The sequence below is a fragment of the Colossoma macropomum genome, unplaced genomic scaffold (assembly GCF_904425465.1).
Source record: "Colossoma macropomum unplaced genomic scaffold, Colossoma_macropomum, whole genome shotgun sequence".
NCBI classification, from domain to species: Eukaryota; Metazoa; Chordata; class Actinopteri; order Characiformes; family Serrasalmidae; genus Colossoma; species Colossoma macropomum.
The window spans coordinates 36,145,906-36,162,011 of record NW_023494793.1 but is presented as its reverse complement, the minus strand read 5'-3'; the positions used below and the strand labels follow the sequence as shown (position 1 = coordinate 36,162,011).

General features: G+C 41.0%; 1 protein-coding gene across 1 annotated transcript in view; it reads right to left on the bottom strand.

The window, feature by feature from the left end:
- med27 (mediator complex subunit 27) overlaps nucleotides 1-16,106 on the bottom strand; it is a 110,121-nt gene that overhangs the window by 71,642 nt on the left and 22,373 nt on the right. The window contains exon 3 of the mRNA XM_036579393.1: nucleotides 8,255-8,385. Within this exon, the coding sequence (XP_036435286.1) occupies nucleotides 8,255-8,385 (131 nt within the window). The remainder of the gene's footprint in view (nucleotides 1-8,254; nucleotides 8,386-16,106) is intronic.

Here is a 16,106-nt window from a genome sequence, read left to right as displayed (position 1 = left end):
AATTTCTTTCAAGTTTAAAAAGAGTTCTTCATACTCAGAAACCTCATTTACAAAAAGGGTTCATTAAAGAATCCTCCACTGAAAGGCTCTTTTAGGCAGTGGTTCTCCAGTCGGTCCTCAGAACCCCCCCACGTGTTCCACATTTTTGCTCTATCGAGTTAGGTTGGAGTAAAAATGCAGACAGTCTGGAAGGGCCCTGAGAACGGGCTTGAGAACCACTGCTTTACGGTAGGTCCTCTATGCCAGGGATCGGCAACCCAAATGTTAAGAAGAGCCGTTTTGTCTTTTCAACAAAAATCAATCCACCTTGGGAGCCCCAACATTTTATGTCCATTTTTTGAAGTAACATTTTACCATATTGGCTGTAAATATGTCTCAGTATGTGCTAATGTCCTAGTATAGGCTAAAAAATATAATATAAATTAAAACACAGACTTACTTTGCTCTGCTTTAAGCTTTAGTTCAGCTATAGCTGCATTTTTCACATCTCTGGCAGGAAACTTTTACGAAAAAGTATAATAGTTTGTTGTAAAACGTCTCTCAATGTTCGTCTCTTTACAAGGCTGAAGTCAGCTACTCATTCACCAGCTTTGTGCTCAAATTTTCCCATTTCACCTTAATTGGTGCTTGAGACAACAGAATGTAACTGCTGCACCATTTAAGATGAAAAGGGAAAAGAAGCTGGCGAATAGGAAGCTGACTTCAGCTTTGTGACTTTTTAGTGTTTGTCAGTTTCTCGTTGAAGATTAAACGCATCAGGAAACCAGCTGGAGTGATTATAAATGCAAATCCATTCGTCACCAAATTATCGATGTTCGTCTTAAATCAGTCTGTGCTGATCTTCAGAGTTAAAGGGTGAATTAGCAGTTATAAAAGAGAAACCTGGATGAAGCTCTGATTTTACAGAACAGCAACGATTGCTCGATTATAATACGATTACAATAATTAATCATGATTTATTGCATTCTTTTATGTAGTTTAGCACAATTAATCACAATTAATTAATGCAAGCATTTGACAGACCTATGAACATGACATCATTTGCATGATGTCATGTTCACAGGTCAGTCAAATGACTGCAATGATCATGATTAATTGGAATTCTGTTATGTAGTCAATCATGATTAATCACGATTACTAACTATAATCCCTTTGACAGACCCATGAACAGGACATCACACAATGGGAGTGTGTGCTACTTTCAGGCCAGATTTGTGGATCATTCTTTTTTCTCTCAATATCCGATCCAGCATTTGTGTCGACATCGGCCTGATATTGATACTTTGTATCACAGTAGTGCCATCTCTAATTGTCTTGTCGGAATATTCAGTCCCCTTCAAACACATCGGAAAAACAGTCGCTTGTGACATATGCGCATGTGAGCAATTCTTCAGACTGCCAGTGTATTTATCAAGTCCTTGATGAGATGAATCAGACATGTTAGAGCAGGGAAAATGCTAAACAGTGCTAAACACTAATATCTGCTAATAGATCTGGGGATTTCTAAGCTTTCAGATAACTGTGCCTGCATCCCTTTGATCAGAATGCCTCACATATTAAGCTGTTTAAGGCCAACAGGTGTACATCATTTTATAGGACCATGACACCGCTGACAGCCTGGACCAGGTCAGCTGATATACGGGTCAGAGTCCTGGCACTGTTTTTATATGATGGTCAAAATGAGATGAACATACGTTGTTCTTGCCAGGTTTAATCATGGGGGACACTATGATGGGTGACCTGTATGTGTATTTATACCTCTGCCTGAGTGAGGCTGCTGTGAAGATCATCTGGACTGTATTCTGGTGCTTCTTCTCTTTTTGTAAACAATTAAACCATGATAGGTTGAAGACCTTTGGCTGCCATGTGGGTATCTGCTCTTGGCTTGCCTCCCCAAAGAGAGAGAGAGAGAGACAGCCACTATAAAACTGGAAGTGAGGATTTCTGTCTCTGTGACCAGCTAGAACCATGTTTAATCAGATCAATTCTGCTACATTTTTAAATTAGTATTTTACACTAATTTCTCATATAAATATAATACAATATAATTGATGTGCCCTGTCATGTCAGTATGGCGACCTGTTGCTTAAAGCAATCTCACATGGATATGTTCATTTAGACGTACAATGCCAGTCACAAGTTACTCGTCGAAGGGTTTTCCATATTTTTCCCCACTTTTCACATTTTAGAAGTTTCAGCTCCTGAATGAGGTGGTGAAGCTCTCTGTACGGCTTTCACATTTCTGAAATGGAAGCCTACTCAGAGACAGTTTGCCTGGTGCCAAGCAAAGGATTTCTTTTGGTCATTCTGTCCATTTGTTTGCCTTTTTCACTGCATGAAAAACAGCAAAATTAAAAAACAAAAACGGCTTTTTAACTAAATGAAGAGTGTTGGTATTCACTTTGTCACTGTTACTATCTGAACAAGTGAATTTATCACTCAAGATGACGTTTCTGAAGGGAATGCATAAAGAACTGCACAATGGGCAACTGGCTCTGCCACACAGGTCTACTAAAAAAAATGAAGCGTGCAGCTAAAAACACTGCTGTTCAGGATCAGAGTATGTGAGTGGAATGGACCAGCAGACATTTCCGCTCCTCAAGCAAGGCTCCAGCTCCGCTTTGGGTTTTCTATTTTCCTCTACTTGCTCACATAACAGAGAAAAACAGCTCCATATTACCCTTTTATTATAATATTCATTTTACGTCTTGAATGTACGAACAAGACACTCACCACTGCGTTATTTTATAAAAAGTAGTAGGTAATCATACTGCGCTACACAGACTTTCACAAACAGGTGTGAAATAATGTCCCAATCACAAGCCAGAAAACTGCATGCGCTTTTAAAATGATCTTTAACATTCATGCAGAAAAATGACACTAATGACACTAATTGTGTGTAATATCTATAGAACGTTGTTGCCATCCATGAGAATTTTGTAGAATTTTCTTCAGGATGTATGTCTGCTGAACAGCTGCCGTGTGTGAGGTGTAGCCGTCACAGTGCAGCATCGCTCATGTCAGGCAGAGGACATTTTTTTTGGAGGGGAGAGGGAAGCACTGGCTCATGAGACTTTCTGGAGAGCTGCTCTGCGCTCTCTGGACAAAATCTTGCCGCTCCACTCCCTGCTTCGCTCCCACTCTGCACCACTCACATACTCTGCTCAGGACCATTTTTCCACGCTCTCAGAGAGTAAGTGTGATGCGGCCGTGTAAGGAAACCATGCATGGTTGTGCACAATTAGGAAAAAGTATGTGGAAGATGGCGACAGCTTTCAAGAGCTAGTGAGGTACACTGAGCCAAAGCTAGCGCCAGTCACGGCACTCTTGGGCTAGTAATGAGCAGTAAATATACATTTCCAACTTCAGAACTATAAATATAGTTGTCAGCCCTTTGGCTTAAACGAAACTGGGTTCTTATGTGGGGTATGTTTATGGTTTCAGGCTGTTTTTCTTTCACATATGCGCTGACGCCTGACTTCACCTATCAGTACTATGATGCACAGTACATACAAAAACCACTTCTTAATATCTGTGTGTTACTACAGAACTCAGCTGATGTGCACACGCAAGAGTGCAAATATCAAGTATTTTATGATGAGCTGGAATCTGATTTCAGAACCAAATCAGATTTCAGAACCAGAACTATACATTTAATTATAATTGATCATTTGATGGTTGCATCCTTGATTTTAGGCTTGCTGGTTAATGATTAACCTCTGATTAATAATGGTTGGTTATCAGTCAAAAGCATTTGCTAAAAGTATATATTTTATGTTTTAGTGTAATCTTTTCAATACAACACATTAGCCTTAACAGTGAAGGCACCTATGAAATATGGAAATGTTACACAAATCAAAGCTACCTTCCATTTTATAGCGAAATAGCCCCCCTTTGCTTTGATGCATCTTCATAAACTCCTGGAGGTCTCTCAAGTAGCTTCATGTGGAGCCACCTGAGATGCTTCTCCACAAGGACTGAAAAAGATGCGCAGATGCTCAGATCTTGTTGGCTGCTGTCGAGAGCAATGATAAAAAAAAAAACTTAAAAGAAAGAACATTTTGTTCAGGAAATACATACATAGACTAGAGTCCGGCTAACTACATATACGTGTCTTAGAATATCAAGTGACACTAGCTGGCGCTGCAGAATGGCAATGTTAGACAGGGAAGGACATAAACGCAAACTCATACGAAGGTTGAGCTGCATAATTCATGCAAAGCTTCTTTTAGAAATGGCAAATTCATCAGGACAATAGCACCTGACAGAGGAGCGTCCGTCTCCGTTCACCTTGCTGCGCCTGACGTCCTTTCCCCTCGTTCAGAACACACCCACAATGCACTGCAGCGTGGCGGCTCAGGCAGCACCCATGAATCCACTTAGAGCAGATTGGTCATGACAACTACGCTTTATTTTGACCACTAACATTATTTTCTTGTCAGGAAACAGAAAACATGTCTGTGTGAGTCTCGAGCTGCAAAGTGCAGCAATCATGAGCAAAACATTACAACCAGGACTATCCTGATACTCTAATCCTGAGCTTCTGGTAGCAGTGAGGGCTGAGAGAGCAGCCGCTGCTATTTTAGAAAGTCGAGACTTCGGCAGAGTTTCTCTCTGCAGAATGTATAGAATGTCTGTTCTATAACGTCGTTCGAGACACAAGTCACGATGCATTCTTACATCCCTCGTCTGTGCATATAACAATACATATGCACCGTGTCCACTCACTGTCCACTCTATTAGACACTCCTACCTTGTCAGTCCACCTTGTAGACGTAAAGTCAGAGACGATAGCTCATCTGCTGCTGCACAGTTTGTGTTGGTCATCCTCTAGTCCTTCATCAGTGGTCACAGGACGCTGCCGACAGGACGCTGTCAGCTGGATATTTTTGGTTGGTGGAACATTCTCAGTCCAGCAGTGACACTGAGGTGTTTAACAAGTCCAGCAGCACTGCTGTGTCTGATCCACTCAGACCAGCGCAACACACACTAACACACCACCACCACGTCAGTGTTACTGCAGTGCTGAGAATGATCCACCACACAAATAGTATCTGCTCTATGAGGGTCCATGGGGGTCCTGACCACTGAAGAGCAGGGTAAAAGAGGGCTAATAAAGTATGGAGAGAAACAGATGGACTACAGTCTGTAATTGTAGAACTACAAAGTGCACCTATATAGTAAGTGGAGCTGATAAAATGGACAATGAGTGTAGAAACAAGGAGGTGGTCATAATGTTATGCCTGATCGGCAATATATATATATATCTATTATGATATATATATTATATATATATAGTATATAATATATATATAAGATATATTATTTGAGGGCTGCAGAATTAAGGAAAGGCTAGGCAAATTTATTTATATAGCACCTTTCACACACGGCGGCCATTCAAAATGCTTTACAAAAGAGAAAATACAAAGATAATTCAAAATTTAAATTTAAAAAGTAACAAAGTAAAGGAGAATGGAAATAAAAACGTTTACATTTTACATCAATTAGATTTTTGACCATCTAAAGTCAAATAAAACCAAATAAAAATCAAATGAAAAATTAAATTAAGATAATAAAGTGCTGTTACAGGAGAAAAGTGCAGTAGCGCTAACAGTGTTTTAACATTTTTAACTCCATGAGACCACCGGTGGTTCCAAAACCGCTTGTCATATTCTTCAAAACTTTCATATTTCATAAGCTACATTCAAAAGCTGGGGGTCGTATGAGAGCTGTAACTGTCTTCTTTCCAGTCAAATAGATGGGTGATGTCATTTTACAACTTTATTATAAAAGAAGCTGAACTCGCAATTTTTTTGTCTACTGAAAGTCGACCCATTTTTCCATAAATCTGGGTATAAACTATAAACAGATGGCGTCTCTTCAGTGATCTGCTCTGTAAAAGTAATTTTTATCAAAAATACAAAGAGTGTCTAAGATTTTTGGCTTTCAGCAGTAAATTGTAAGCATGTAGCAGTATGTGTATGATCATAAAACACACGTTCTGTTAATTTGAGGGGAGCTTTTACAAAAAAATGAATAAAATAATCATTTGCATTTATTTCATGCAGTTACTGAATAATTTGCCTTACAATTTGGCCATGTAAATTTAGATGGAAAAAAACAAAATACACCCTGGTCAGTAAGAGGATAACTTAAAAATCAAGACATTTAACACACATACAGCATTAAAAAAACTGAATTGAATATTGACTGCAAAATAAAAAAATGCACTGAATCTGTTAATACGCACATTGTGACATTCTCACTCCCATGTTTCCATTTCTCACTATATAATATTCTCACACTGAGGTATTAGAAGCCTATTTGCTATTTGAACAGCAAAACTGGTTAAAACTCCCAGCCCTAGCTGTTACGGACAGGACGTGCAGAAGGCCAGTCCTCTGTCCTTCCTCACTGGCGAGGGAAGGAGAGTGGAGTAACACCTGGCCACCACTCTCCTCTACTCTCTCTTTCCCATTTCTCCATTGTCTTCTCTTCATTCTCTCCCCCCTTTCATCTCCAGGCAGAAGCCCCTGCTCTGTCCTCTCATCCTCCTCATTCCCACTCTTAGGAGTCTCTTATCAAAGCGCACCATCTACAACCCTGCTGACACCACGCCAGACACAATGAGGTATTTCTCTGTGCTGCCATATGCGCACAATCAAGCACAACCAGCACAGAATGGAGAGGGTGGACACCAGTGGCCACTCTGAGCCTGAGACAGCACAGCTCTATTTCAGATTCTATACCTTTTTATTTTGTATTTTTTACTGGGCCCAAGAGATCTAAACATCATGTCGCTGATACTGATATTAATTTTGAGTGGCTAAAAATTCTGACAACCCATAAAACTGACCATTTGATTTTAGATGGTCAAAAATGAAACAGACTTCAATAGTTTTAGTTCATCTGTGCTTTATTGAATAAATATGACACTATATAAAATTGTTAACTGTGAGCTGTCAGATATGACTGTCAGTTTTCAATTATAACTATAACAAATGAACAGCGGAAATCTTTCAAAATGTCTGCATAATTCAATTGTAAATATGTAAACAAAGTCATTTGTGATTTGATGTGAAATGGTTCATTGTGGAGAAACTTCGACTCAGACAGTGGTGGTGATAGGAACCAGGAGTCACAATGTCTACAGTGCAAATATAGCCATTTTATTCACTATCCAAAAGACCTGTGAACCTCCGCCTGCCTTCTGAGTTTTAATATTAACAGTGGGAAGTTTTAACAGCGAGAAACCAGTCAGTCATTTTTTTGGGCACTATTTTGCCTTAAAATGTGTTCTAGGCCAAAATTTTATCCCAAAACTGATGTAATATCTCCAGGATCAGGCAGCGTATTCATAAACATTTCATGTAATAACTTTCTGTGCTCTTTTAGAGGCATTAAACTCAGACGTCTGGTTCCTATCACCACCACTGTGAACAGTTCTGACTTAGTAAACTTCTCTAAAACAAAGCATTTCACACCAAACCACTCTGAATGATTCTGTTCACATCTTAATAATTTAGTTATGCAAGATTTTGAAAATTTGGAGGAATGCTAAGTTTGTTATTTTAACCATGTTAGCGCTTTGTGTTTAAATTCTCCAGCTTGTTTGCTGTAATGAAACTGTAACCTGTTACTGCCAACTTAGGAGCCTTGGCAGATTTACATAACAGTGTGAAAGCAATAAATTCCTCACAAATAAGCAATTATCTTCATTATAGAGCAGCATGTTTTCTACAATAAGCCACCTGTTGTCATTATTTTATCTGCAGCATTTTTGCCAATGCTAATCTTACCATGTAACCTTAAAGGTGCTCTACAAGTTCTCTGGTTCCACATACCAAACTTTCCTTATTTAACTACGTGAATGTTAATATACAGTTCTCCATTCTATGGCACCTTTAATATCAGCCCTTTTTTATCAACTAACGACATACCATTCGAACCTCGGTGCACATACTGGCGAATAGAATGACTCAGGTGTTTTAACACAGTGTGAGACACAAGACTAAAAGGACAACAGCTGATTTTAAAAACCATCTTTGCACGTCCTTAAAGTGAGACTGTGTTAGGACTTTCTGGGCTCCAGAGTTTGCATTTTGCTGACTTTCATCACTTCAGCTAAAGATGCAAATGTTACAGTTTTGAAACTCAGCAAGTGAAATCTTTAGAAAGCATCCAACTCTTACCCAAGGAGTTCTCACAGTGATGTAACATTCAGACTTTGTATAAAACAATCAGAATTACTCACTGGATGGGCAGGACGAGGGTGCTGGGCTGGACTTTCGGCCTCCTCTTCGCTGACGCTCCTATCTGATTGGCTGAGCGCTTGAGAGACTGCTGGTTAAGGAGGCTGGAGGCCAGGCCGGCATGATACTGCAACTGAAGAACCAAACAGAACAGATTCAGTTCCACCCTCGCAAAGGAAAGCCTGCTGCACTGGACTGCAGATAAGCATTTCAAATGAAGACCCTGAATGATTCATACTGGTAAGGGATTCTACACAGGAAGACTAAGTGTGCTACTGAGCGACTTACACCCAAAACCACAAGGTCATAGAGCATGTTGAAGGAAAGAAAGATGAGGTAAGACTGTCAATAAGGCTACTTCAAAAGTCAATAAAACCAACTTGCAATGTATTTCAACACCTACCTACTTGGCTATGCTACATCTACCACCTAATTTCTAGACCAGTGGAAGCTGAGGGTGGAGGGAGTCTCATGGGCTTTAAAAAGGGCACAAGAGTGGTCAGAAGTGTGTGCTTCCACATTTCAGAAATGTCCTTCAGTGTCAAGATAGCTGTCTCACTAAAACATGACTATGGACTAAATAAGTGTTTATGGGAAAGTTTGGGGAAAAAAAACGACACTATTTTACCCTCGTATTCCAAATATAATCGATCAGCTGAGGCATGTTTGGTGTCCAAAAACTGCTTCTTTAGCTCTGAAATGGAGCTACAAGGCTAGCGCAGTGAATGAGTAATGAAAGTTAATACTAGGAATGAGTCTGATTTTCTAATTTAAACATCAAACAGTGGATTAGACTTTTCGATAAGCAATGTAGCTTTTCTCTAACGTGGTTAAGTTCTCATATCTAAGTACTACGACATGTCTGAACTCTAGTCCCCACCAGAGGCAGTGAAGCAGGAGCCATAACAGTTGATAAAAAGATTATTTTTTTATGTTTATAAACAATATAATAACATGCTGCTTTGGGGTTCGTAACCTGCCTATAGCTCTGCATAGACCAGGGGTCGGCAACACACAGTTTCAGAGCTGCATGCGGCTCTGTTAATGCTCTGTTGGGGCTCCACAGCAGAATTCGATTTTTAGGTTAACAATAAACCGTCTAAAACGCTGGAGTTAACGTAGCCTATAACTGCTAATTCACCCTTTAACCCTGAAGGTTGGCACTCAGACTACTGGTCACCACAGTAACTCAGATAACAATCTCACCTAGCTAGTAGCTAACGAAAAGGCAAAGATAAAGATTTACGACGCACATCAATAATTTGGAGACGAATGGACTGATTTAAGTTTATAATCACTCCAGCTGGTTTCCTGATACGCTTAATCTGCAACGAGAAACTGTCAAACACTAAAAAGTCATGAAGCTGAAGTTCGAATGCTCAAATTTTCCTGTTGCACCTTAAATTGTGCTGCAGGTACATTCTGACATTCTGTGCCATTTAACGTGAAACGGGAAAATTTGAAAAAGAAGCTGGCGAATGAGAAGCCGACTTCAGCTTCGTAAAAAGTCTAACGTTGAGAGATGTTTTACAAGAAACTGCTCTACTTTTGTGGGAAAGTTTCCTGCTGGAGATGCGAGAAAAGCGGCTGTATATGAGCTAAAGCTTATTAGAGCAAAGTCAGTCTGGATTTTCGTTTATTTATATTTTTTAGCCTGTACATGACTTTAGCACATACTATTTACAGCCAAGACGGTGAAACATTACATCAATAAAATTGGCATGAAACGTTCCCAAGGTGATTGATTTTTATTGAAACTTGACAAAAAGGCTCTTCTTATTAACATTTGGGTTGCCGACCCCTGGCATAGACTTTCCCACTTTGCTCACTGTAATGACAATAAAGTGTTAAAAAGTGAACGGCTACTGCAGGCTTTGAAAATATATCCATAAAACATGCAAATACTAACTCACATGGGCACATGAGTCCTTACTACACTGGAATTATTGTAAAGTTCAGATCTTTATTATTATTATTATTATTATTATTATTATTATTAGCAGTTGGTCCTGAAATCTGGAGGTGCTGCGGCACACTCAGCACCCCCACTTTTCTTTTCTTAAAGCTTTTCTTTTAACAAATGTTTACCAAAATCAGCAACCCCAGTCATCTGCTCCTTCAGGAGGATACTGGGTTAGTTACCCATAACACTCCTTCACAACAAACTATTCCTCCATCTTTTTGTCCGGCCCACTTCCTTACTTCCTCTCTTCCTCCCTGTCTCTCTTCCTCACGAGCAGAACAGAGCGAGCGCCACGTCTTTGGCTTTGAAGTTGCGTCCGCTCGGCGAGGCCTGTCGGCAGCGTTCTTCCTCAAGTGATGAAACGGTGTGAAAGATATCAGCTAGCCGAAATGCACAGGTGTAACACTGTGTCACTCTGCTGTCAGGAGCGCTGCTGATGGATGTGACGGGACTCTGGACGCCAACCATCTGTCAGACCAGGCGCCTGATCCGATATCGCCTCCATCTCGCAGTGGAACACAACCGTGTTTACCGTAACCAGCCTCTCGCTGCTCACCAGAAAGACTGAGAGAGAGAAAAATCCCACTGCCCAAATATGTGTCCCCTACATGAGCACTTAAAGAGCCAATATTCTACTTTTCTCTTGAATTTTTTGTCCTCCTCAAGTCTGTGTGCAGTTTTATCTACCTTAGTCGTGGGCTAGAGGTAAGGGAACCAGCCTGTGACCGGAAGGTTGCTGGTTCAATCCCCTTGGCTGACAGTCCATGACTGAAGTGCCCTTGAGCAAGCCACCTAACTCTCAATTGCTTCCCGGTCCGCTCCGGGCAAGTGTGCTCACTGCCCCCTAGTATGTGTTCACTAGCGTGCATGTATGTGGGTGTTTCACTGCACGGATGGGTTAGATGCGGAGGTCTAATTCCACAGTGTGCAAACTGATGGTTCTGAATACAAAATAAACAGGCTGTTTTGTTACTGTGCTTTTAAAAGGCCCACATCCTTCATTTGTCTATTAATTTTTTTTTTTCCTGAGGTCCACTTATGACATTTGTGTGGATTTAGGTTTTAGATTAAAAATGATGTTTTTATTACTGTACCTTTAAAGGATATATACAGGACAATCCTCCTTAGGGGGTTTTTAGTTTTTAAATATGGACTAATGAGTGAACGGTAAACTCACCGGACAAAAAATTAGTCACTTGTGACTGAAATGTACCTGAAGTGAGATTTGTCTGACCAGATAACATTTCCAGTCATGAACAGTCCAATCTTTGTGTCTCTTCGCCCACTGTAACTGGGTAACTTTGTGAGCAGAAGTTAGGCCTCTTGCATGCCCCTCTGTTCAAGGTATGCAGTTTCCTGCAAAGTGTTTTTTCAGAAATTGGTTGTGAAGGACCTGCGTTGACTTCTAGAATTGTTGCCTAGAAAAGCAAAGCGAATTTTATTCACAAGCCGTAAAACACGCCAGCAGTCCCTGTCCGTCAGTTTCATCTTTCAGCCACAATTCTGACAAGAATTTCATGTAAACTGGGGTTTTTGCCACTGCTGGTTGACCCGTATGACCGTACGCTTTGATATACCTGCAAATTCAGCTCTTTCCTTCACGCTATGGGCTTTGGCTCACCCAAATGCAATCACTCCTTTTTTGCCAATCATTAACATCTGCTTTGCAACCCATTTTCCACACATCAAACAAGACATTTACTGCACTGTACCACCTCTTCTCAATCTATGAATCCTGTCACATACCCCGCAGGTATTTCTAGCCCAGTCATCCTTGTGTAAAGCCATCTGCAGGAGCCTGAAGTTACCACCACCTTAAACATTCATGGTGACTAATTTCTTTGTCTGGGGAGCTTACATTTTTTAAAACTTTAACATCAAAATTGTTTCAGCAAGAAATTCTGAGAGGAAATTTGCACTCTTTAAAACCTAAAACTGCCCTTCATTGGCTGAAGGAAACTATTACAGATGCTAATAATATTTACTAATTTAAAGGGAATAATTTGGTGGGGTGGAGAGAATAGTCCAGGGACACTTGAGCTGTCGAGTGGCTAGTAAGAGAGATTTTGATCAAAAGCTGCTGTGGTCTCCTTAGGCTCCCCATCTCCTGTTTAGGGATTCATCACCACGTTGCCTTACACAGACCGCGCTCTTAAATTAGAACTAACATAGACCCGCAGCTCATTAATCGCTATTAAAATATTCCTCCTATTGAGCTAATTAGCCGCGTTCGGAGGCTGCAGAGCGACGTTCTACGAGCGAGAAGCAGACGGCACAGCACTCCCCCTGTTTAATTTGGCTGACCAAAGCAGCTGTGTTAACGGGAAATTATTTTAATTAACTGGATCCCGTTTTCGTGGCTAATGAGACTAGTTTGTAAGATCCTGCAGAAACGCATGCCGCTGGTATGGAGGTAAGCAGCGCTGCTCGAAATAAACGAAGAAATAACTGCGCATATAAATAAATACATAAAACAAGGAGATAGAGAGAAGCAGTACAAGATGGTGTCAAGACAATGCGGCTCTGAATGCCAAGTCCTGGCATGAGAGAGATTTGTTGCATGAAAAAATGATGGTGAAGTGAACCACAGTTCAAATTTCCTGTTCCTGCATGTTGTTTAGTCACTTTAACGCCAGGGAGAGAGATAAAATGACAAGAAATTGCATCTCCTACGGAGCAGCGTGCCACAAACTAAACATTTCTCTCAGAATTGACTGGGTCTGAAGTAAGCTGTGGAAAATGACAGGCCACAAAGGGACAGCGGGGAGCCACATCTGTCATTAGCTCATCTCTGTTGTGTTGTGTTTTGGCACATGTTCCAGTCTCCTGCTATCTGCTCCATTCAATTAGAGCAGGATCTCTTTCTTCCCATCCAGCTCGTGCCCAAACACTTTAAACGCCCGCCTTTACCCAGCTGAGCCGACTGCTAACAGTGCTGAACACGGCCTTCTCTGCTCAAACCTGCCTCACACTCCAGAGACAAACATCTACCTGAACAGGAGCGACACGATGAAGACTTCATCTCCACAGAGAAGAACGACTGCAGAAGAACGGAGAGATTTCAGAGATAAAGGGAGAATCACAGACAGTGTATTGAGGGAGGCAGAGAGAGAGAGAGAGACAGAGAGAGAGAGAGAGAGAGAGAGAGAGAGAGAGAGAGACAGAGAGACAGAGAGAGAGAGAGAGAGACAGAGAGACAGAGAGAGAGAGAGCAGAAAAATAAAGATAGCAGAAAGAACGACGATTGAAGAATAGAATGGGGGAGAAAGAGAGACAGAGGAAAAAGAGAAACTAAAAAAAAGGGAGACAGAGAAAGAGGAAGAGGTGTATTGGTGCATGAAAGAGAAAATAGTGAGAATGATAAGAAAGAAAGGGTAGAAACAGGGACGGGGGGGGCAAATAATAAATGGTAGACAGAGAGCCAATAGAATAGAATAGAGGGGGGAAAAAAAGAGAATTTTTTTTTTTTCAGTTTTATATACGTTTTTATATACGTTTTTCAGTTTTTTTACATAATTTGAAAATGCCTGTTGTGCTTTATATTGTGTGTAAATTTCGTGATGAATGGACCAAAAAAAATGACCCAAAGTTACACAGAAAAAACTCTGGTTTCATTGACTTACACTAAAAGTAAAGTGGGTTTTTTCCTTCTCCTGTAAAGATACCATTCTGGAGATACAAGGTTTTTTTTTCCGACAACAGCGATATACATATGTATGTGTGTGTGTGTGTGTGTGTGTGTGTGTGTGTGTGTGTGTGGAAATAAAGCAGCATAATGGAAGTTTAATAAAAACTTATACAGAAGCCTCAACAAAAACAAATAACATCTATGGCTGCTCTTGTTATAGTTGTTCAGAGTCCCACTGTCTCTGTATCTTTCATTCACTTTTTGAATTCTTTCTTTGGAAACTCCTTTAGTACCACTTTAAAACTAGACTACTCCTAATAAAGTATTAATGAATGGTTTAAAATTAGTTTGTTAATGATTATTAGTTAGGTCATAAACACTTTAAAAATCATTAATAACCAGTTATAACACATTAATAAAAAGGCCAAAAGTGTATTCCTCAGAAGGCGTCTCTGTATGTATGTATGTATGTGTACGTAAGCATCTATTTGTAATAAGACTTTCTAAGGTCAAACTTAACCTCAGCAACCAAAAAAAGGGGTTTCTGGTGTCCCGTTTTAAAAATGAGTCCTGGAGCTTTTGTGAAAAGCACTTTTCAAAGTCAAGACCACTTTGTAACAAACCCAGAGAAATTGGTGCAAACTTACAGGACCAGCAAAGTCAGGGCATCTTTCTGTGCCTCCATCACAAAGACCAAATCACACAACCTTCACCAACCCGAGCAGCTTATACTGCATCAAGACGGCAAAACTGTGAGAGCTTGAAAGAGCTGCAGCTGAGCACTCTTGCAGCGCAATTACACCAAACAACTTCTCTCCCGGTCCTCTACACGCTCCCACTGCAGCACTTCAGAAAAACCAACATCTTGCACATGGCGGTTGCTCATTTAACGGCTAAAACAGGCCCACAGGAGCAGCCCTCCACTCCAGCCATCAGCGCATTCTCCCAGTTTTATATCTGCAGCTAATTGCGCACTCACATCAAAACCAATATCTACTCAAAGGAGCTTCGCACACATCGAGGAGAAGGAAAGGCACCTAGCGAATACTAAGTGCATGTCGAAATAACTGTCTTTGATCATTTACTAGTTGTAATTCAGCACACAGATATGAAATAAAATTACTGCTTATGAGGGTTTCTGCACCGAAAACTCCTGAAAAAGGGGAGAAAAACAAAACACTGCATGGCCTGAAGGGGAAATTGGCTCAATTTGTATACATCAGATCTGGTTGCTTCTAAAGGTGCATCGCACAGTAACAAAAAACACCCGACACAACTGAAGCTGAAGTGCAGCGTGTACAAGTACTAAAGCTTCTAAGAAGGAGTCAGTTAAGCACGAGGCTGAGTCGAGTCAGGAGTCAGGTAAGCTGGAGTCTGAGTGGAGTCAGGAAGGCACCAGCCTGTGCCGAGTCAGGAGTTAGTCAAGCACGAGCCTGAGATGAGTCAGGAGTCAGGTAAGCTGGAGTCTGAGTGGAGTCAGGAGTCAGGTAAGCACCAGCCTGAGCAGAGTCAGGAGTCAGTTAAGCATGAGTCCGAGTCAAATCAGGAGTCAGGTAAGCACGAGTCTGAGTGCAGTCAGGAGTCAGTTAAGCACAAGTCTGAGTTAAGTCATGAATCAGTTAAGCATAAGTCCGAGTCGAGTCAGGAGTCAGTTAAGCAAAAGTCTGAGTCGAGTCAGGAGTCAGTTGAGCATGAGTCTGAGTCAAGTAAAGAGTCAGTTAAGCATGAGTCTGAGTCAAGAGTCAGTTAAGCATGAGTCTGAGTCGAGTCAGGAGTCAGTTAAGCATGAGTCTCAGTCGAGATAGGAGTCAGGTAAGCATGAGTCTGAGTGGAGTCAGGAGTCAGTTAAGCACGAGTCTGAGTCAAAGCAGGAGTCAGGTAAGCATGAGTCTGAGTGGGGTCAGGAGTCTGTTAAGCATGAGTTGGAGTCGAGTCAAAAGTCAGGCACAGAGTCTGAGTCGAGTCAGGAGTCAGTTAAGCATGAGTGAGGGTGAAGGACTGCAGTGTAGGTCCACAAACGGACGTTGAGGGTTTTTAAGAGGTAAAGAAAATGATCTAACACTCTTCTTCCCAGATCAAAGCCATAAAGCTTGGTTATTTGACCTTAAGTGTTCTAAGTGTTCTTAAAAGCCCTTGAGCACAATGTTACAAGCCAAACGCAGCTCCAACTTTCAGCTGGAGATGAGAGGATGACGGGCGCGAAAGAGAGGAGGGAAGATTGACGGACAGCAGGGAGAAGAACTAACGATACTGCAGTCGGGGG